Source organism: Glandiceps talaboti, chromosome 8, assembly GCF_964340395.1.
Source record: "Glandiceps talaboti chromosome 8, keGlaTala1.1, whole genome shotgun sequence".
In the NCBI taxonomy this organism is placed as follows: domain Eukaryota; kingdom Metazoa; phylum Hemichordata; class Enteropneusta; family Spengelidae; genus Glandiceps; species Glandiceps talaboti.
The window spans coordinates 3517501-3543048 of record NC_135556.1 but is presented as its reverse complement, the minus strand read 5'-3'; the positions used below and the strand labels follow the sequence as shown (position 1 = coordinate 3543048).

The window sequence follows — 25548 nt, the reverse complement described above, 5'->3', positions numbered from 1 at the left end:
GATGTCATTAAAATCGTTATTTACGTGACGATTCCTAGCATGCGCGATTTAAATTGATGGTTCACTATTGACTGTACACTGACTCCTGGCTAATATGTATCTTATATCCCTATAGTACGCTGGCCTAACTTTGAATAAAAATGTGTACACTTAAAAATTGGTACTTTTTGCAGCAATTAAAAGTAGTGCGCACGTGCACTGCGCATTTTCCTCGAGTAACAGTAGTCTTGAAAGTCTCCTTCATTTGAAGATAGCAAGTCGCAATTATAATGGCAGCAAGCGAAACTCATAAAAAAAAGACGGAAAAAGTCGTTCAACGTGAGGTCGCCTGCAATGCTGCATGCAGTAACTCCGAAGATGCGCTCGATCTTATATTAAAACATTTCATACTGATAAAACGGCAGATCTCTTTTTGGAATATTTGGTGGCCCTGAAAAGCTATTAAACTAGGTACGCAGTTTAAGATCCACTCTTTGAAGATCCGCTTTCAATAATTGTGTTCGACGTTGTCTTTGGTAAAAATGTTTGATATAATTATCTCATTGCACACTGACACTACCGTTATTCCGCAATTAATTTTGAAGAGACAGTTTGCTATGGAAAGAATGGCCCTGAATTTGTAAACAAAGCTGTACCTTCGACATCAAAATCCAAACTTCCATTTCCATTATATAATGATGGTAACAAGGAGAATTCACTGAGTTCACCCCGGGTTCCGACATAAACGTGGCCATAAAAGTTTGGGTAAAGGAAATGATGATTATTTTGTTGTGTTACTTATTTGAGAAAGCACCATCCGTTTTTTTACTTTGAATGTGACATCTTTTCGGCAACTACTTTGAAAGATACGACATTAGGCCAGAAAAAGTGAAAAAGCTGTTCAACCTACGCATATATATTTTGTCTGGTGATGGGCAATATATCCGGGCTTCACATGTTTTTCAAAATAAATTAAGGACATTTCTTTATATTTTCTGAATAGTACATGTAACAATAAACATTTGAGTCTATTCTAAATAATATAATATCTTATACAGTGGTTTACTTGGCTCTGATGTTGCATACAAGCATGAATTGAGATTAAATATCCAATATGCACTAAAAAGAATTGAACAAAAGTTTACGACCATTGGGCCATCAACAGTCTGAAAGTCTTGAAATGTTTTGCTCTTTATTCGGGATTTTTTGGAACCAAATTAAACTTCAGGAGAAGTCATTTACCATGTGCACATCCTCATAATATCTTTCAGCTTTGCCACAAAATACACTTCCAGATAATACGTAATGCATAGCATAATTGTTTCAATTCTGGTATTTTAGTATGTCTATGGTTTGATATTCTATGCCTCTAAATGGCCTCCTACACTGTCTTATTTTCATTTTTTTTCACCTTTTGAGTTGTCTCCTTCCAATGCATCATTGTACCATATGATTTGATATCTCCATTGTAGTGTAGGTGACAGAAGGGGTGGCTAAAATAATGCTCGAGATTCAATTGGCGGGGCTTAACATTTTTTGAGAAGAGAGGGTGAGAGGAACTACAACATTTGTTTGCAGACAAATTGCATGAGATAGTATCAAGATGACTGAATAAGTTCTATCTAAACTCGACCTGAAATATGTTGCTATCATTATATATGGTTTGTTTTATCCTTGTCAAGCATTGTGAAAAAATGAAATCGACCTACTTACCCAAATGTGATGGGTTAGGTTACCCGTTGACCAGCATTTTTCATTTTTTCTGACCTTACATATGATATTTAATTGCGTATACTAAAATAGATATTATGTAAATTGCATGCAAATTTATGCAAATTAGCATTTTCGCAGGCTACGGCCCTGGCATCATTTGTCTTTTGTGTGTGTAATTTACTTCCATACACGCATCATTTCAATTTGCCTTATATGTGTGTAATTTACTTCCATACGTGCATTATTTGCCATATGTGTGTGTCATTTACTTCCATACATGCATAATTTGCCTTATATGTGTGTCATTTACTTCCATACATGCATTATTTGCCTTATGTGTGTGTCATTTACTTCCATACATGCATAATTTCTCTTATGTGTGTGTAATTGACTTCCATACATGCATTATATGCCTTATGTGTGTGTAATTTACTTCCATACATGCATAATTTCTCTTATGTGTGTGTAATTTACTTCCATACATGCATCATTTGCCTTATGTGTGTGTCATTTACTTCCATACATGCTTTATTTGCCTTATGTGTGTGTAATTTACTTCCATACATGCATTATTTGCGTTATGTGTGTGTAATTTACTTCCATACATGCATAATTTCTCTTATGTGTGTGTAATTGACTTCCATACATGCATTATATGCCTTATGTGTGTGTAATTTACTTCCATACATGCATAATTTCTCTTATGTGTGTGTAATTTACTTCCATACGTGCATCATTTGTCTTATATGTGTGTAATTTACTTCCATACATGCATCATTTGCCTTATGTGTGTCATTTACTTCCATACATGCATCATTTGCCTTATGTGTGTCATTTACTTCCATACATGCATCATTTGCCTTATGTGTGTGTCATTTACTTCCATACATGCATTATTTGCCTTATGTGTGTGTCATTTACTTCCATACATGCATTATTTGCCTTATGTGTGTGTCATTTACTTCCATACGTGCATCATTTGTCTTATATGTGTGTAATTTACTTCCATTCATGCATCATTTGCCTTATGTGTGTGTCATTTACTTCCATACATGCATTATTTGCCTTATGTGTGTCATTTATTTTGAGATTTGTATCATTTGCCTTATGTGTGTCGTTTTTTCACACGGGCGTGTCATATGCCTTAGGGACCGGTCAGTTTCTTCGGCGGGGGGGGGGATTGGTAGGGGAGTTCACCCTGTTTTTGAAATTGGTAGTAGGGTCATGCTTTTTTGAAAACTGTGGATTAAGGGGGGGGCATCATTGTGTTTTCGATTGTTAGGAGAAAAATCCTTCTCAACAATGGCATATATCCTTGTCTGAAATGTGGTACATGTAAATATTTGTTCTTGTTACTGTCTTACATAAATTCTTTAATATTACTTCATGCAGGAGTTCAAACATAACTATACATATACATATGATATACATGTATTACCTTTCTATCACACTAGTTACAGAACATGGCATGTAAATACTTGGCTGTTTCACAATCAATTCTTCACTTATATTGCACTTTGAGGCAAAAGTGAACTTGAAAGTTTCGTAATGGTAGATAGTTATAACGAGGTTAATCTAAATTGTTCTACTCTTCAGTATGAACTTGTCAGAAGGGATTAGTACACTTTCTATTTCTCTATTTCTGACACTACATGTATCGACACTACAAATCACCACATCTCATCAGATTCCAGCTGGCTATTATACACTAGGTATGACCACCTAAAGTTCTCTAACATACCAGTGATTTTACTATACATGCAATAGTTATGCCCCTATACCAATGATACGGCCCCATTTTTATGTTACAAGGGAAACTCGTTTATATCTTACATTTACTTTAGCTTTTCGAAGCTTGGAAATATTACCTCAAAGGCTATGAGTAATTTAAAACTTAGCTTAATAGAAACATAAAAAAAAAAACAAGACACGCACACACACCCTTAAAAATGGGGCTTCAAGACTAAAATAACCTTTAGAACTTCTAGGGGGAGACCACCTAGAACCCCCCCCCCACACACACACACACACACACACACAACAGGTGGACATAATTTATCCCAGTCTCAAACTCTTTCCCCTAACTCTTATTGTCAAGATGCTATTCAACTTTATTATACATCTTGGAAATTAATGCCTGAAAGTGTCTGAATAGCCTAAAATTGGCTTTAAGAGTAAAAAAACCGTCCAGGACCCCCCCCCCCCCCACACACACACGCACGCACGCACGCAAGAGGTGGACATATCCCAATCTTAAGATCTTTCCCCTATCTCTTATTGTCATGATGCTATCAAACCTAATTTGAAAAATTATGTCAACCCTACATTTGTATCTAAAGTTGCTGTTTACATGTTGGTGCTGTCTTGTAAAGCTTGGAAATTATTGCCTGAAAGTGTCTTAATAGTCTCAAAATTGCCTATTAAGAGTAAAAAATTATTCAACTCATTACAAATACGTCGTGAACACATTCCTATTTTATTTCTACATTATTTCTCTATGAGAATTGGTAGTTCTGCGGGTAGCCAATGTCTGAAAATATTCAGTGAGGTGAATAATATAACATGTATCTTTCATAACACTGTAAGTCAATTTCAATTCTGTACGAATGTCTATTTCATAGTCTTGTCGTTGAGGGCATGATTCAAGTGTTCGAAAATTAATAATCTAAATGATGGATAAACTCTATTCAGATTTAATTAATTCTCGGTAGTGTAGTACTATGGCAATAATGCATTCATTAATATTCATAAGGCCTGAGCAGGTGCACCAGGAAAACATTTCCGGTCGTATGGTTATTTCCTCCTCACTACAGATTGACTAAAATTCTGACTTTCATTATTTCAACCCCACAACACTTTCCTATGTGCGCAGTGTTAATAGAATTTGTGATACAAAACGACTCATGTATCACGCTGTCTATTACTAGTTTTCGTCTTCAGAGAAAGTCCAGGTAAGATATCGATTATTTTTGTGGCATTTGTATTAAAACCATGGTTGAAGTATGTGACTGTACCAATTTGGTATACTAGTATTCGTAATCAAGGTTTAGAATTCAATGTTTACCAACATTTCATGTTATCATTTGTACAACACATTTCCAGATTTCGATTTGTGTAGATCACATCTTGTCCTCGTACTGTCCATTGTCCAAGTTACAAGTACATAACACAATCACATCTTGTCCTCGTACTGTCCATTGTCCAAGTTACAAGTACATAACACAATCACATCTTGTCCTCGTACTGTCCATTGTCCAAGTTACAAGTACATAACACAATCACATCTTGTCCTCGTACTGTCCATTGTCCAAGTTACAAGTACATAACACAATCACATCTTGTCCTCGTACTGTCCATTGTCCAAGTTACAAGTACATAACACAATCACATCTTGTCCTCGTACTGTCCATTGTCCAAGTTACAAGTACATAACACAATCACATCTTGTCCTCGTACTGTCCATTGTCCAAGTTACAAGTACATAACACAATCACATCTTGTCCTCGTACTGTCCATTGTCCAAGTTACAAGTACATAACACAATCACATCTTGTCCTCGTACTGTCCATTGTCCAAGTTACAAGAACATAACACAATCACATCTTGTCCTCGTACTGTCCATTGTCCAAGTTACAAGTACATAACACAATCACATCTTGTCCTCGTACTGTCCATTGTCCAAGTTACAAGTACATAACACAATCACATCTCGTGGTCTGTTATGATAAAAAATTGAAAAGCTGAGCTAAATGTAAACAAAATATATGCCCTTGAGAAGAAGACTTTGGAGCCACAGACTTAGATGGCATCAAGTCGGTTTTCAGCTAGTGATCCACCACTACTATTTCATTTTTTTTATTTTCATGTCTTTGTGTATTTTTGTTATTTACTTGACGATGCATGCCTGGAATCCAGAAGTTGATATTACATTTTTTTCCGCCGTTATATATCGTATTTCATGATTTGTCATATTTCTGCAAATACAGCTCAACATAGGCAAAGGCAATAGAGGAAAGACTTACATAATGTAAGTTAACGATTTAGTTATAGTCACACTGATATATGTATCAGTAGAAAATATTTAAGTATGAACCGTGGCAACACGGTTATACACGTGGTCATACTTTTATGGTGGTTTATTTATTTGTATCTAATAATGTGTGAACAATTATCAAGTTCTGAAGTCATCACATGACTTCGACCAATTAGTTCTGCCAACAATTTTAAACAATTCTAAAAATTGTATGTGTAATTTGCAAACTTCTTCTGGTTCAGGCACTGGCTCGAAAATTCGAGAAGGCAAGTGATTGAATGCTCAAATATTTCATGTTTATATAAAGAAAGTCTACTACTGTAACAATCATGCAATGTATAATTAATGCAATTTCCTTACTTAGTAGATTTCGAATGACAATAAATCAATTGTGTTTGCATATGGTGTTAATTCGACATGTGTGTTCATCTTTACATATGGGTATTTGTTTTTTAAGGGGAAACGACCGAAAGACATCTAGCTATCCATACATCGATACATCATAACGAAGTTAGCGCAATTCGCATAAGTTTGCCTTTCAACACATTGTTTTAGTTTCTTGTAATCATAACTTTCACTTTATATTTATATTGTACTATAACCAGCATGGTCATCCCATAATGTAAAACAGAACATAATCGTTGTAGCAAATATTTCGATATTAAATCTATCACCTGCATGGGCCTCTTCCGGCACTCTCGTTGTATCTTTTCACCAAACTAAACACTTTATAAATGTTTAATGAATGTGATAAAACATGTGCTACGACAAAAGAATCTAAAAACAACCCATGTATTCATTATTTTCGTATTTATGTAACAGATAATTCAATAACTAGTGTTAGGGAGCAGAGTGAATCAAGTAGTGGCAGGCCTATAGTGTACAAGGCTGAGACTGAAGTGGTGGCAGGCCTATACTGTACAAGGCTGAGACTGAAGTGGTGGCAGGCCTATAGTGTACAAGGCTGAGACTGAAGTGGTGGCAGGCCTATATAGTGTTAAGGATCATGTATACATCGGTTCTTTTCACAGTTATCTGTATATTCTACCCCTTCCAGCCTGTTGGTAAGTTCAAAGCATTATTTCAGTACTTAAGCGAATACTTCGGTCTATCAGATTTTCAGATTTTTAAATTTTATATGAGTGTTAGTATTTACCAAAAAATGAACATTTAAAGTATTTGTCTATTATTTTAATATGTATATTTCTGCTACACATGTGTTACGTTCACAACGTGTGTGTTTACAGTGTACTGATGAGATTATTCATATAAGCTTATTTAAAGAAAGAGCGAAAAAATAACAACGAAGCAAATGAAAACAGGAGAGAAACAATTTATTTCATCGTGTAACCTGTGGATAACACAGAGAATTTCATTAGTAAGAGCTCGTATTTTCGATTAGGCGATCGCAAGATATAAATATCACTAAACTTTTAAGATCATCGCGCGCAACACAATAAAGATATTACAATCATTGCTTCCAAAGTGTCTGCTATGTATTTAGTTAGGCCTAAAGAAAATTGTGTGGTTTCGATTACGCTCAACGTTAGAATAGGTAGGTAGATTTTTTATTTTATTTTTTTGATATTTTTTTCTTCAGATGTGAGTGTCTAGTTCAGGTAGTTATGTTTTCCGTTGTTTTCCATATGGTCTCTGTGTTATTGGTTTCTTCTCACCAGATGTGCAGCCATTACAGATTGGAAGAAAACTTTGGAAGAACAGTTTTATATTGCTTTTCACAGTTTCCGCATCCACTATTTCTCCCAAGACTCCACAATTTTCGCGATTTTCTTATTTTCTTTCTCGAATACGTAAAAAGAAGTTTAGGGTCGACAGTGAAAAACTAGATGGAGTCGGGTAACTGGAACCAAACAATTATTTGTTTAGGTCTTAAAGTGGCACAAGCTGAGTTTATAAGCTTTTACCTTAAATAGAAAAAAACGTATCCCAGTCAATGTTAATGTCGGTGATTAACTTAGTATGTAGTCTTATTGAGCCTACAAACTCAAACAGATCAACGACTTATCTAATTTACAGACGGTGCTTGCTATGCTGAGGATGGCAATGTTATTGATTGGAGTGGGTTTATTCATAGTCCAGATCTAGGTAGTGGTCATTATCCAACTGGTCAAGACTGTATGTGGAATATTATTGTGTCAAAAGGAAGTGTGGTTTCTCTTACTGTGCTCACATTTAGTTTGGAACCTCCCGAAGGTGGCAAATGTTATGACTACTTTGAGGTATGAATATCATTTTATTTGTATTATAGAAACCATAAGCGTGCGTGCGTGCGTGCGTGCGTGCGTGTGTGTGTGTGTGTGTTTGTGTGTGTAAGTGTATGTGTGTGTGCATGCATGCGTGCGTGCGTGTGTGTGTGCATGCGTGTGTTTGTTTGTGTGTGTGTGAGAGAGAGAGTGTGCGTGCGTGCGTGTGCCTATGTGTGTGTGTGTGTCTGTGTGTGTATGTGTGTGTGTGTGTGTGTGTGTGTGTGTGTGTGTGTGTGTGTGTGTGTGACAATTTCGATAGCTTAGACAAGTTGTAGTCTTTTTGTAGTGGCGATGTGTTGTATCGTTTATACGAAGAGTGTGCGTGGAAATAATGTCTTTGATTGCAAGTCGGCTTTATTTTACAATTTTAGTAAATAATGGTTGACTAATTGACTACATTACACAATACACTGGCTGATCAATCTGGTAGTTGATTGGGTGGTTGGGCGGGTGGTTGGGTATTTGAATGGGTATTTGGATCAGGGAGTGGGTGGGTGGGTGGGTGAGTGAGTGAGTGGGTGAGTGAGTGAATGGACAGAGATGCGGACTCACTCAGCAAGTCAGGCTTACCAAATAATACCTATTAATTCCATAGATTTACGATGGACCAGATCAAACATCAACACAACTAGGCCAGTATTGTAACACAAGCGCTCCAGAGTACGTCATATCTTCGTCAAACACATTAACTATAGTTTTCCATTCTGACCAGTCCATTGCGGCAGGAGGTTTCAGTCTTGCGTATACAGGTGAGTAATTTCATGTATATCACTGACGTTGTGACGTCATAGAACTGGTAGTGGAACATTCAAGATGTTCTGGAATGAGACTGTAAAGGGGTGACAGTGGTCAAGATTTCCTTAGTGCTATTTCAAATTAACTTACAATATTTCACTGTTGCTTGGATGAACTTGAGTCAACTCCCAACTATGCGGGTTCATCTCTGTCTCTTGTCACATCATACTATTAAAGGTACGCCGGACTGAGAAATAGCCTTGGCGAAACTTTTTAAGCTAATGTAGTAGCCTTTAGTAATACTTTATATCAGTAATTTTAGTTCATTACTGTTTTCCTAGTTGCACAGTTTTCATACTTTCAAAAATATTCAAAATGTTCACATATGTTTTAAATAATTGGAAACCATTTACAAAGACAGTAGCTGACTTCATGTAATAGCTCATTAGAATAATATTTCTTAACATTTGTGCCCCTCAATGATACACTGCATTCTGTAGATACTAATGATATTCTGATAAATCAATGATGGAATTTAACACATTTATTTATTTCTGACTCTGCACTGATTTATTTACTTATTACAAAGTTGGCTAGTCGGTAAATATATTTCACAAGGGTTTTAATGGTAAGGACAGGTGGTTTAGAGAGTGCCCTCAGCGACGAGTTTTTTTAAGTTCAGGCGAACTCTAATTAATGACAGAAATCTGTCAAGCCTTGAAATATACCAGACGTGAAGGGTACTTGAACAAACTTGGTGCTTGTCAATCCTTGAAATGTGCCTGACCTGAAGTTTCAACCATTGAGTAATGTCGATAACTACATCATAGATGTAGACGACGGAATAAATCACAATGAAATATGATTTACTAATAATATTTCTCACTGTCAAAATTAGCTAAAATATACAATTTTGTAGCGTTAGTATTTATAAACTGGTCTCCATAATTGGCAAAACTTAGGAGATTTATCTGTACTATAGTTTACGACGCCAGTAACAAATAAAGATCAGGATATCCTTCTTAGCGTTTCTTTGGTTATGAAACAGGTGTTTGTAGTGGAATGTCCGTAGAAGTTATGGGCGCAGTTAAAGATACTAACACAACTGAACAGAATACCTTAATTGAAACCAACATCACAAGACAAGGAATAATTGAGAGTCCTAACTACCCAAACCGATACCCATCTAACGTGTACTGTGATTGGTTATTGTACACCACACTTGGTAACAAAGTTGATGTCCAGGTTGTTGCCATGGATATTCACAATTCATCACATTGTCAACACGACTTCCTGCAGGTGAGATCATCTAGTTTTTGATATCCGTTCAGCTGTCATGATTTTCCTGAACATTCTTTCCAATATATATTTTCTATTTGTCATCAATTTGGTGGAAATGATAAATGTTGATGTGTCTTGTGGTATTTGAAATACAGATAGTAAGTACACGTAAACGTGATCTGCATGAAAATGTAAATTTTAAACAATAGTCCCTTCATCGTAAAGGAACGAATATGTATGCCCCTACGATTCGTTTCATTAAATTTAGTACTATAAAATATAGGCAAATGGGCAATGACCAAATATTAAAAAGTAACTTTAATTTGTCATTTTTTTCATCCGTAAGGAAGAGATGTATTTAGTGGGTGAAAGGCTGTGTACTGTGTGTGTGTGTGTGTGTGTGTGTGTGTGTGTGTGTGTGTGTGTCTGTCTGTCTGTCTGTCTGTCTGTCTGTCTGTCTGTCTGTCTGTCTGTCTCATCGTTTTCTACAAAACGGCTGGCTAAATTCAAACGAAATTTTGTACACATGTTCCATAGGGTAATACATTTGCGATACCTGTCCTGAAAATATTACTAATGTAATGTGGCGTTTAGTTTTAATAAGTTATTGGCATATTTTTGTAGGCCACTAAAAAGGGAAAAATAGTTTCTCGTCAGGAAATGTTGTCTAAAGTGGTGCGACGATGCGATTTTTTTTTACATTCTCAACAAATGTTAATCAATCTACTTATCATTGCAGTTACTGTTCTTTTTATTTAGTACTTTACAGCAAGTGTGTATGTGGGGCAGATGTCATAGGCTAGCTCATGATTAGTTTTGCAGTTGTCTTCACTGGTGGCAATTAATGTAGGGAGAGTTACCTTTGCGTTTTCCCTTTCATCTGCAGACTGAATTGGCTGGACAAACATGAATAAACAATTAACGCGGGAAGGGGGGGGGGGGTACTTAAGTTATGGGCGCTGACCAGAAACAATTTTTTTGGCCTTTGAAACTATTTCTATGGTGAGTGCTATGCTACAACGTTCTATAAAGCTTCACATTACATGTTGTGGTTGGCGATGAGATCACTAACAGCAATGGGCAAATAGCAATCAATGAGAAAAAATAACTTATTGCATATGTTCTGTTGTATTTCAACAATTGTCTGTGGGAACGACAATCTCAAAACTTTGCCCTTACGGAAGGCATTCAGTTTAAATCTGGTTATACATAATTCAACTCGTACAGTGTTGATTGAATTACTTATTACTTTTAAGGAGGTATTCTTTATTTATTCATTATTTTCAATTGTTTTTTATGAATATTTCAATTGTTGTTGTAAATAACATTGAGATCTGTGATAACTTTAGGTTCTAAAGCTTTATATTATTAATAAAGACATTATGTCACCATACATTTGATAAAGACATTATGTCACCATACATTTGATAAAGACATTATGTCACCATACATTTGATAAAGACATTATGTCACCATACATTTGATAAAGACATTATGTCACCATACATTTGATAAAGACATTATGTCACCATACATTTGATAAAGACATTATCTCACCATACATTTGATAAAGACATTATGTCACCATACATTTGATAAAAACATTATCCCACCATACATTTGGTAAAGACATTATCTCACCATACATTTGATAAAAACATTATGTCACCATACATTTGGTAAAGACATTATCTCACCATACATTTGATAAAGACATTATGTCACCATACATTTGATAAAGACATTATCCCACCATACATTTGGTAAAGACATTATCTCACCATACATTTACAGGCGTTTGGAGGTAACGACACCACAAATCCAATCAATCGAATCTGTGGTACTGATGTTGTGTCATTTAGTTCTAAGGGTCAGTGGCTTTATTTGACCTTCAAATCGAATGATACAGACACACAGGGTAACAACACGGGGTTCACACTCCTATATTCAGCATCAGGTAAGTTCACATACTTGTCTTACTGGGTATGAACTATTTCAACATTTCTTTTCTTCATTGACATTGTGTTAATAATCCGATCGTTTCCTGTATTTATAACATTATTAGCGATATTGAAGATGAAGCAGCATAATACAAGTATGCGTATTTATCAAGTAAAATAAATTCGTAAAAAAGGTCCCGAAGTAACAGTAAAACATACATTTAGAGCACAGGGTTATTCGTCAACGTTTATATAGCTGTTTCAGTATCTGATACGGAACATTTAGAGATTAATGTGTTAGTCTGTGTTGCGAGAACATGTATGTAATATGTGGCATGGCAATGAGTGAAGTCATAACATGCAGTCATCGTGTTCAACTAACTACCTGAGTGAGTATACGTGTGTCTTTCTGCATCATGATCTATATACATTATTCTTTTTCTCAAATGTCTGTTCTGCAAGAGTTTTTCCCGTGTGACTACGAGCCATGCCAGAACGAGGCTGTATGTACGAATGTGTTTACGGACTACACGTGTGCCTGTACACCTGGCTTTGCCGGTCGGCACTGTGAAATAAACATTGACGAATGTGAAATTGCACCATGTCAAAACCAGGCCACCTGCGTCGATGGTATTAATACATACTCTTGTGTATGTCAACCGGGATATGGGGGTAACGACTGTGAACTTGGTAAGTCAACATATTTGTTTAGCATATATATTTAAGCATATACAACAGTTGACCGACGATACATTTGTTGTCAAGCTATGAGGAATGAGATTACATTGTGAGATCTCATTATGAGATTATTTGACGTAATATAGATTGATGGAGCTGGGTTTGACTTCCAAGTATAACCCTGATTTCCATAGTCTGCATTGAATGAACACTGTTCTATAATGATTAAATAAATCTTATATAATAATAAAAATGTTGATAACAATCAAGTTTATTTTAATATTAACCACCCTACCTGGGGTAGTTTTAAATGCTAAGTTCAAAAAAGGGGGCCATTTTATGAACATCTGTTGCCATGGTAACCAAAATCACCATAATATGTTAATCATTTTTCCAACATTTGACATAAAACATTGAAAAAAATAATACAGTGAAAAAATGGCCTTGTTTTAGACATGTATGAGTTAGTGCTACCTGGTGTAATATAAATTGCATAAAATTGGATAGCTGTTTCCATGGAAACGTGTGGTAGACATGAAAATAATGTTTCTGTTATATACACATACACCTCACAAATAACATTATAAATCTGATAAAAATCCTTTTCTCTGCACATTGGACCCCACTAGTTGTTCTGCTGAGTTCAAAAAAGTGGTTATTCAATGAACATCAGTTGCCATGGTAACCACAATAACCATATTATGTGAATTTTTGAAAAGTTAGACATAAATAAAACACTTTTAAAAATTCAAATTTAGGAAAACACATCATTGCTGTTGGCATGTAGTAGTTGGTGATATCTGTTGTAACAAAGTTTCATGATTTTTGAAATTATCTGTATCAAACTTAAGCAATTCTAAAACTTTAAAATCAACAATAAATTACAAATACCTAAAATATCAGCAGTCCTTGAGAATTCGATGTACACAACTAGGTTCAGTCTTTTATCACAAAATCTTCAAAGTAAGTGTACACATACATTTGAGTACAAGTTGACATGATCGTTGACTCCATATTATTGTTTGTACTGGGATTTCACATGCGAATCAAATGCACTGCGTTTATGTGTGACGGTATGCAGCGATGTGGTACACACATCATATACAAGTGAGATAGACAATGATAGCAACCAACTCACTAGCCTATTGTCGACTAGGAAAAATCAGTAATTTACATGAAGTTGCTAAAATTATCGATGACTTAAAAACAGCAAGGGGCATTGCACATATTTTTAATGCATGCATAATGTAAAAAGATGCAACAATGATGTTTCAATTCAGTGTTGTCATTGTATTGTTGTGTCTACCTGGAAAATTACATGCATCGTGGAAAACACAGGTTAATGAGGACACAGCACAGTACAGTGAATATGTCACGCTCCCACGTCAAAAATCAAAACAAAATAGATAGATAAATAAATAAATACATGACTAAATAAATAAATAAATAAATAAATAAATAAATAAACAAACAAACAAACAAACACAAATTTGCACTGTAAGACATGCCTAGCCACAGTTCTCTTCAGCATGTTCAAATTTTATTTTACAAGATACAAATAGTCGTAGAAGATATACGGCACCATGGCACACTGTAAGCACGGGTTTGTTTTTGAAAGATGACGAAACTGCTTTATGTCACTGTGTGGACGGTAATGAACCCAATCAATAGAAAATGAAATAATTAAAAATAAGTGAGTACATAGTTTTCAACAGAGATAGTAATCTGACAAAATTTTCTGACGATTTTGCTATCTGTGAGGCTGAGCTAGCCACTTTGCTATAACACTGTGAGTAATCATAGACTGTACTGCGACGACACATGATACGTCTAGATCAAAGGAGGACCTAGCGTTTGTTATACTGACGTGGCCATCTAAAATCAGACTGCCGTATTTTTCTTAAAAGAAGTAAATCAAAGAGCTGTAGTGACTTTGAAAACCATAGATTTTGGAGTACATACATGTACACATAAAAGCCCATCCTTATGATCAGTGGACTCGCCCATATGTTATTAAATTGTCTCATGTGTTGTCTTATCGTGAAGCCCTTTCTCACCCGAACTCTCTAAGTTCGCGAGTACGAAAATATCAGATCATTTTCGATTAGAATTCAATATTTGGGAATTACAATGTTCCATTTTGTTAGAAGGTAGTGTGCTGTAGGTCAACAAGTTGACAACAACACTAGACAGTGTGTGTTTACATGCAAACATGGCTCTAAATTCATATGCTACGAGGTTCGACCAGGGACGTATAAACTTTATCATAATATTTTTTGTCATTATTATAGAATATTAAACGCCTTCACTTTTTTTATTTTCCTGACATGCAATTTTGAAATTACTTTTATAATATTTTAGACTCACAAATTGAATGCAGAATTAAGTATGTACAGATAAATTTGTGAAAGGGCACCCTCAACCATCAGCCAGCATAGCAAATATAAGCCGGTATAGCAAATAAAAGCTCAAACGGATACATTTTATTGACAATAAGACCAAAAGGCACCATTCCTCTAAATTGTCTCTCACTCAATGCTTTATTATTATATAATATTTAAACCCCTTCATTTGTAATAATAATAATAATAATAATAATAATAATAATAATAATAATAATAATAATATTGTTAGTTTTTATATAGTGCTTTACAATAGTCATTACTCCTAGCACGGATCTATAGCAGCACAACATCCCTTTATACTTCCTCAACTCCCTGTGAAGTATACAACCTATTGCAGCCTTTATGAGCGCATAGGATTAAAACATTCACATTATAACCTCTGAGGCACAATCTTACCCAAGAACTTTAGCCACTCAGCAGAAACAAATGGTAGCGATGGGGCTCTAACCTGTAGCCTGTATATTCCAACTTGATATGTTGTCTCTTTTGCGCATGTGTTGAACAGCACTGACTATGTTTCGAATTCCTTCATAAAGATTTTTTTAAGTCTCACTTTTGCAAACATCGTGTTAGGTTTAATATACATTAGGGAGCGATTAGTTTTTACGGGTGGGGGAGGGGCATCAAATCAGAGGGGTCACCTCAATTTGGGACTCAAAGAAAGGAGGGCATCATCATTTTTAAGAAGTGAATAAAAGGGGGTTCACCTTGTTTTCAACAACTAAACAAAATCATGAACCACGCTCCTGTCCATACACTTATTAAACAAAAAATATATGTGCATAAAATAAACCATAAACAAATAGCTATAAATATACATTCAAATATAACACAAACTCTTTATCTCTTAATACATCCAATACATATGATATAGCGATAGAGTCACAACACTGCACTATATGGCCACCTTTAAGCATGACGTCTCGATCTTGCATGCCATGAGTTGCATTGTGTCATCTTGTGGTATAAAAATTTGCATGTGTAGCTGTATATGTAACACATAAGAAATGAAATAACTTAAAATTTACTGGCTCTAAAATCTGTGCCTCCACACAGGTCACAGGTAGAGGGTAAAGATGGGGTAAAGGTTGGTAAAATGGACTTTTCGTGTAGTGAATCATACTTCTCATAGGGTTCTTGTCTAAAGAGCTTTATACATGTGAAGCAATGGATTTTGGTTAGCAAGTTACCAGATACACTTAAAATTACTGAAAATCTAACATGAAATTATTTAACTATGTAGTGTACGGTATTATGCTTTGAGAATAGAGTGTCTTTTGCAAGAACAAAAAGAATGGTTCTTGTCAACAGATGGGGGTTCATTTTTTTTATTTGCCAGAGGGGGGGGGGATTGAATGAATTGCAGGGGGTTTCACAATTGTTAAATACATCGGCCCACCCCCGATCATAAAAACTGATGGCTCCTTTATTGCTTTATCCTAAGATATCGACGAATGCAAACTAGAATCACCTGCATGTTATAACGACGGAACATGCCATGATAAAATCAACCACTATGCGTGTCAATGTACAGAAGATTACAAGGGACCTCGATGTCAAACACGTAAGTCTATATACATGTAACAATTCTGTATAAACATATGACATACTAGATGTTGAGGTTCAAAATATGCTGGCAATTTAACAGCCGATATCTTATATGATGTTATGATCCATTCGTAATCAAAGGTAGCAATCGCATAGATAGTAGGCGGATTAAAACCAATACATTGAAATGTTTGTTCTGTCACCGTAATGGGTTATGACTCACAAAGTCGCATTTTCCCACAAGGAATGTCACGAGTCAGTCAACGTTGGTAAACATTGGATAATGGATACTCAGAAAGTGAACAGAATCTTTTCGCCCCTCCCCTGTTTATGTGGATGCCATTCTTTCTCATGAAAGGAAATACCAGATTCATCTCTCTTTATGGTCGTTTTTTAAAGTTGCTTTCTAGCTATTTAGTGTCAGTTTCCCGGACGTGTGTTCGGAGACCAGTGCTCGCCCGTTACTGGTCTATGACGTATGTACGTACGTACAGTTGGAATACAATAATTAAATTTTCATGTGTAATATTGTAATATCATAATTTTCACTATTTTTCGTAGCATCCAATATTCCAATGTGCCAAGCTGGGTATGACTTCATTGAAGGCAGCGGCATATTTTGGAATGAGACGGACGGCGACACCATAAATGTCCAGCCATGCCCGCCTGGAATTCTGGGTAGGTCATCATTCACCGTGACAACAACACTCTCCAAGACACTGGAAACATGTACATTGTGTATATTGCAATAACGACACCGTCTTTGCCTCATATTGCGATCAAAGCCATTTATTCATTTTAAGCAAGTGACAAATCAAGTCGAATATATTAAAATTTTAAAAAGGTGATAGTTATGATTACTAAAACAACATTGTAGGGATTTCCTAAACTGTTGCTATTACCATAGACCCTCCACCAACTATGATATTACCATAGACCCTCCACCAACTACGATATTACCATAGACCCTCCACCAACTATATGATTACCATAGACCCTCCACCAACTATGATATTACCATAGACCCTCCACCAACTATGATATTACCATAGACCCTCCACCAACTACGATATTACCATAGACCCTCCACCAACTATATGATTACCATAGACCCTCCACCAACTATGATATTACCATAGACCCTCCACCAACTACGATATTACCATAGACCCTCCACCAACTATGATATTACCATAGACCCTCCACCAACTATGATATTACCATAGACCCTCCACCAACTATGATATTACCATAGACCCTCCACCAACTATGATATTACCATAGACCCTCCACCAACTATGATATTACCATAGACCCTCCACCAACTATGATATTACCATAGACCCTCCACCAACTATGATATTATCATAGACCCTCCACCATCTATATATGATATTACCATAGACCCTCCACCAACTATGATATTACCATAGACCCTCCACCAACTATGATATTACCATAGACCCTCCACCAACTATGATATTACCATAGACCCTCCACCAACTATGATATTACCATAGACCCTCCACCAACTATGATATTACCATAGACCCTCCACCAACTATGATATTACCATAGACCCTCCACCAACTATGATATTACCATAGACCCTCCACCAACTATGATATTACCATAGACCCTCCACCAACTATATGATTACCATAGACCCTCCAACAACTATGATATTACCATAGACCCTCCACCATCTATATATGATATTACCATAGACCCTCCACCAACTATGATATTACCATAGACCCTCCACCAACTATGATATTACCATAGACCCTCCACCAACTATGATATTACCATAGACCCTCCGCCAACTATGATATTACCATAGACCCTCCACCAACTATATGATTACCATAGACCCTCCAACAACTATGATATAACCATAGACCCTCCACCAACTATGATATTACCATAGACCCTCCACCATCTATATATGATATTACCATAGACCCTCCACCAACTATGATATTACCATAGACCCTCCACCAACTATGATATTACCATAGACCCTCCACCAACTATGATATTACCATAGACCCTCCACTAACTATGATATTACCATAGACCCTCCACCAACTATATGATTACCTTAGACCCTCCAACAACTATGATATAACCATAGACCCTCCACCAACTATGATATTACCATAGACCCTCCACCATCTATATATGATATTACCATAGACCCTCCACCAACTATGATATTACCATAGACCCTCCACCAACTACGATATTACCATAGACCCTCCACCAACTATATGATTACCATAGACCCTCCACCAACTATGATATTACCATAGACCCTCCACCAACTATGATATTACCATAGACCCTCCACCAACTACGATATTACCATAGACCCTCCACCAACTATATGATTACCATAGACCCTCCACCAACTATGATATTACCATAGACCCTCCACCAACTACGATATTACCATAGACCCTCCACCAACTATGATATTACCATAGACCCTCCACCAACTATGATATTACCATAGACCCTCCACCAACTATGATATTACCATAGACCCTCCACCAACTATGATATTACCATAGACCCTCCACCAACTATGATATTACCATAGACCCTCCACCAACTATGATATTACCATAGACCCTCCACCAACTATGATATTATCATAGACCCTCCACCATCTATATATGATATTACCATAGACCCTCCACCAACTATGATATTACCATAGACCCTCCACCAACTATGATATTACCATAGACCCTCCACCAACTATGATATTACCATAGACCCTCCACCAACTATGATATTACCATAGACCCTCCACCAACTATGATATTACCATAGACCCTCCACCAACTATGATATTACCATAGACCCTCCACCAACTATGATATTACCATAGACCCTCCACCAACTATGATATTACCATAGACCCTCCACCAACTATATGATTACCATAGACCCTCCAACAACTATGATATTACCATAGACCCTCCACCATCTATATATGATATTACCATAGACCCTCCACCAACTATGATATTACCATAGACCCTCCACCAACTATGATATTACCATAGACCCTCCACCAACTATGATATTACCATAGACCCTCCGCCAACTATGGTATTACCATAGACCCTCCACCAACTATATGATTACCATAGACCCTCCAACAACTATGATATAACCATAGACCCTCCACCAACTATGATATTACCATAGACCCTCCACCATCTATATATGATATTACCATAGACCCTCCACCAACTATGATATTACCATAGACCCTCCACCAACTATGATATTACCATAGACCCTCCACCAACTATGATATTACCATAGACCCTCCACTAACTATGATATTACCATAGACCCTCCACCAACTATATGATTACCTTAGACCCTCCAACAACTATGATATAACCATAGACCCTCCACCAACTATGATATTACCATAGACCCTCCACCATCTATATATGATATTACCATAGACCCTCCACCAACTATGATATTACCATAGACCCTCCACCAACTATGATATTGCCATAGACCCTCCACCAACTATGATATTACCGACGTTGATTTCATGTTAGTCTCCACAACGTAGAAGATTGCCGACTGTGCACTTTTGTTACAGCGGGTTTGTGATGATAGTTTATAGGGCTAAAAAAGACTAATATTAGAAATCAAGTTTATGGAAATATCTATGAGAAGCACTATCTCAAAATAAAATGTACTTGTGTCAATTTTCATTCAAGTTCCTGATTCAATAGGAGCGATTTCCTTGGGATTATCCCTTTTCCGAAGAATGAGTGTACGTCAAATGGTCCCGTTTTACACATTAAATACCAGCGACATATTGACGATGGAACGTTTTGCCGATTTTCTGATTTGAATTCTAAACAAGCTCCTACACACAGTCTAACCAACGGAAAATGGGATGTTAGACCACACATATATATGTTTAAAGGGTTGTTAGACCGCACGCACACACGCACGCACACACACACACACGCACGCACGCACACACGCACGCACGCACGCACACACACACACACACACACATACACACACACACCTACCTACCTACCTACCTACCTACCTACTTACCTCCATACATACATACATACATACATACATACATACATACATACATACATACATACATACATACATACATACATACATACAATGCATATGCATGTAACGAGCCCGTCTTCACAATACAAGTCATAACAATAGCAACATTTTCTAATATGGAGATTAGAAGACTAATAATGTTCATTTTCTTTACCCAGGTGAAGCAACTAGGTTCTGCACGCTTGTAAGTTGGACACCCCCGATCGCAAAATGGAATAATCCTGACCTTTCGAGCTGTGTTAGTCCGAAATTCGCTTTGTTGAGAGACAAGGTAAACAATGTTATTTGCTTGTTCATGATTGGCTCTGCAGGCGTCTTCACTGACGTAGGGAAGGTTATTTTGTGTTTCCACACGGATCTGCAGACTGAATGGGCCGCAAAAACAAAATAAGACCGACGCGAGGGTATTTTAGTGATGCGCGCGCTGACCAGAAGCAATTCTTCTTTTTTGTTGGCCTTAGTAACAAACTATTTTCTGTACTACCAGGTATCTTAAAATGTTGTGTTGTGTTGTGTTGTGTTGTGTTGTGTTGTGTTGTGTTGTGTTGTGTTGTGTTGAGCTGTGCTGTGCTGTGCTGTGTTGTGTTGTGTTGTGTTGTGTTGTGTTGTGTTGTGTTGTGTTGTGCAGTGTTGTGTTGTGTTGTGTTATGCAGTGTTGTGTTGTGTTATGTTATGTTGTGCTGTGTTGTGTTGTGTTGTGTTGTGTTGTGTTGTGTTGTGTTGTGTAGTCTTATGCAGTGTTGTGTTGTGTTGTGTTGTGTTATGCAGTTGTGTTGTGTTGTATTGTGTTGTGTTGTGTTGTGTTGTGTTGTGTTGTGTTGTGTTGTGTTGTGTTGTGTTGTGTTGTGTTATGCAGTGTTGTCTTGCCTTGCCTTGCCTTGCCTTGCGTTAAAAAATTGTTTACAAATTGTCGTGGAATAAAATTAAATGCAATGTCCCGGAATAGAATAGGACGAGTTTAGTTGGGATAATATGGAATTGAATGAATTGTGTATGTTTTCCACAAACCACATGTACAACACTGCCGAATAAAAACAATTGGAACTATGACAGAAGTTATAGTGTAAAGTTTATATTGCATTGGAAGCGATCGTCTCCATACCTTTCATTGGCATTATAATAATTGTAAATATACAACAAAAAATATTCGGTCATTTATAGGAAATTGATCGTCAGACCTTTAAGTTGATTTTTCCTGTCTCTCGTACAGGTTGCACAGCTTTCACAAACTAATACAAGTGCAGAAGATTTGTTAGAAGTTGTCAACATCCTGAACAACATCACTTATACGACCACTAGAGGGAGCAGTGACAGTGATGCGAATCTCTACCCTGGCGATTTGATGGTTTCGGTTGACGTGATTGAAAGAATAGCATCGTTCGTTGCCATGGGGATCGACAACATGGATGTGGACTCTTTGTCAAAGGTTTGAATTTCCTTGCATATACTAGTTCATTGACATACACACATTGCATAGTTATATGAAACCATTGAACTTAAGGCGAACAAAATTATGTGTTTTCGGTAACATGGCCTCTGAAAATAGGGTAGGTAGGTAGGTAGGTAGGTACGTAGGTAGGTCAGAATTTTATTTTATTTTATTTATTTCAATTATTTTTACCTTTTCATTCATTTTTAAAAAATATTGTTTGGACCCAAACTAAATATCGGTCAGAATACCACTTCTGTGATAGTCTGATGTACAGACATCACTAAAATAGACATACGTAAAGGTCCAGAAGAAAAACAATTTCTTGACGTTTCTGTATTAAAGGGTTAAAAATGTTTAGTCGACAGCACACAATACGTCAAATATATTGTCATTATTTCTAGTTACATTATTACAATACATCTAATATATTATGTCAATATTTCTAGTTACATTATTACAAGACGTCTAATACATTGTCATTATTTCTAGTTACATTATTACAATATGTCTAATATATTGTGTCATTATTTCTAGTTACATTATTACAATACGTCTAATATATTGTCATTATGTCTAGTTACATTATTACAAGACGTCTAATACATTGTCATTATTTCTTGTTACATTATTACAATACGTCTAATACATTGTCATTATTTCTTGTTACATTATTACAATACGTCTAATACATTGTCATTATTTCTTGTTACATTATTACAATATGTCTAATATATTGTGTCATTATTTCTAGTTACATTATTACAATACGTCTAATACACTGTCATTATGTCTAGTTACATTATTACAAGACGTCTAATACATTGTCATTATTTCTTGTTACATTATTACAATACGTCTAATACATTGTCATTATTTCTAGTTACATTACTACAATACGTCTAATACACTGTCATTATTTCTAATTACATTATTACAATACATCTTATATATTGTCATTAGTTCTAATTACATTATTACAATACGTCTAATATATTGTCATTATTTCTAGTTACATTATTACAATACATCTAATATATTGTCATTATTTCTAGTTACATTATTACAATACGTCTAATACATTGTCATTATTTCTAGTTACATTACTACAATACGTCTAATACACTGTCATTATTTCTAATTACATTATTACAATACATATAATATATTGTAATTACTTCTAGTTACATTATTACAATACGTCTAATACACTCATTATTTCAAGTTACATTATTACAATACATCTTATATATTGTCATTAGTTCTAATTACATTATTACAATACGTCTAATATATTGTCATTATTTCTTGTTACATTATTACAATACATCTAATATATTGTCATTATTTCTAGTTACATTATTACAATACATCTAATTTATTGTGTCATTATTTTAGTTACATTATTACAATACATCTAATATATTGTCATTATTTCTAGTTACATTATTACAATACATCTTATATATTGTCATTACTTCTAGTTGCATTATTACAATACGTCTAATACACTATCATTATTTCTAGTTACATTATTACAATATGTCTAATTTATTTTCATTATTTTAGTTACATTATTACAATATGTCTAATTTATTGTCATTATTTCTAGTTACATTATTACAATATGTCTAATTTATTTTCATTATTTTTAGTTACATTATTACAATATGTCTAATTTATTGTCATTATTTCTAGTTACATTATTACAATGTCTAATTTATTTTCATTATTTTTAGTTACATTATTACAATATGTCTAATTTATTGTCATTATTTCTAGTTACATTATTACAATACATCTTATACATTGTCATTATTTCTAGTTACATAATTACAATACGTCTAATACACTGTCATTATTTCAAGTTACATTATTACAATACATCTTATATATTGTCATTATTTCTAGTTACATTATTACAATACAACTAATTTATTGTCATTTTTTTAGTTACATTACTACCTAATTTGTCATTATTTTTAGTTACATTATTACAATAAATCTAATATATATTGTCATTATTTCTAGTTACATTATTACAATACGTCTAATATATTGTGTCATTATTTTAGTTACATTATTACAATACATCTAATATATTGTCATTATTTCTAGTTACATTATTACAATACATCTTATATATTGTCATTACTTCTAGCTACATTATTACAATACGTCTAATACACTCATTATTTCTAGTTACAATATTACAATACGTCTAATACACTGTCATTATTTCTAGTTACATTATTACAATACGTCTAATACACTGTCATTATTTCTAGTTACATTATTACAATACGTCTAATACACTGTCATTATTTCTAGTTACATTATTACAATACGTCTAATACACTGTCATTATTTCTAGTTACATTATTACAATACGTCTAATACACTGTCATTATTTCTAATTACATTATTACAATACGTCTCATACATTGTCATTATTTCTAGTTACATTATTACGACATGTTTCGTATATTGTGTTATTATTTTCAGGGCTTTGCTGAAAGTGTAAGCAACTGTTTGGACCCTGCTACACATAGTGTGTGGAAGAATACTAATAGTGAGGTAAAGACTAATAAATAACAGACAACCCCCCCCCCCCTTACATCTTTCAATTCATAATAGCGTTTTTGAGAGATTTTTGAGCCCTGTCATTTGACGCGATATGCAGTGAGGTCCAATTTTCAAAAGCGATTAAACTGTCTTGTACAATTCCTATATGTTTTAGATCAATCTTTTCGTGAAAATCTAACACTCAATCACATATGTATTTACATGTGTATGCGGCTACCTAGTACCATGACCAAAGACAGGAATAGTACAACGTAATGACAGTAAAATGCTGGACGATAGAAAAGGGGGATACGTATTCAACGTAATATAGCTTATTGAATACACTAACTATAAAACCATGACCCTACTGACAACACACCATCAAAACATCCTTGTAACACATGCCAATTATTATTGGCGATGTGTTGTCAAATGGGTTATCTCTATGTATGTAGCTAGTACTAAAAATCGGTTCCTAAACCCAGTTATCCCTTTACTAATCCGATCGTAAAAATGGATGGGTATCCCTTGCTGTCTTCGTGCTCAACAAATATCTCGAATCCTTGGAGTGAAAGATAATTCTCTCTGCGCATGTGATACGGTAACCCTCAACAACCCTCCTGCGTTTAAAGCAAAGCATTCTGATGACAACCCAGAAAGACGTAAATTTAGCGTAATAAAAAAAATTGCGTGGTTCCAATTATGCTCAATTTTAGAATAGGTGGGGTAGGTAGATGTTTTATTTTATTTTATTATATTTTTTCTTCATGTGTGAGTGTCTAGTTCCCATTGTTTTCCATATGGTCTCTGTGTTATTTATTTCTTCCTATCAGAT

The 25548-nt window shown here is 35.3% G+C and overlaps 1 protein-coding gene across 1 annotated transcript in view; it reads left to right on the top strand.

Annotated features, from left to right (window-relative positions):
- The first annotated feature begins 16547 nt into the window (after window positions 1–16547).
- LOC144438714 (adhesion G protein-coupled receptor L3-like) overlaps window positions 16548–25548 on the top strand; it is a 30730-nt gene continuing 21729 nt past the window's right edge. Inside the window, exons 1-3 of the mRNA XM_078127859.1 lie at window positions 16548–16595; window positions 21930–22145; window positions 24654–24725. Of these exons, the coding sequence (XP_077983985.1) occupies window positions 16548–16595; window positions 21930–22145; window positions 24654–24725 (336 nt within the window). The remainder of the gene's footprint in view (window positions 16596–21929; window positions 22146–24653; window positions 24726–25548) is intronic.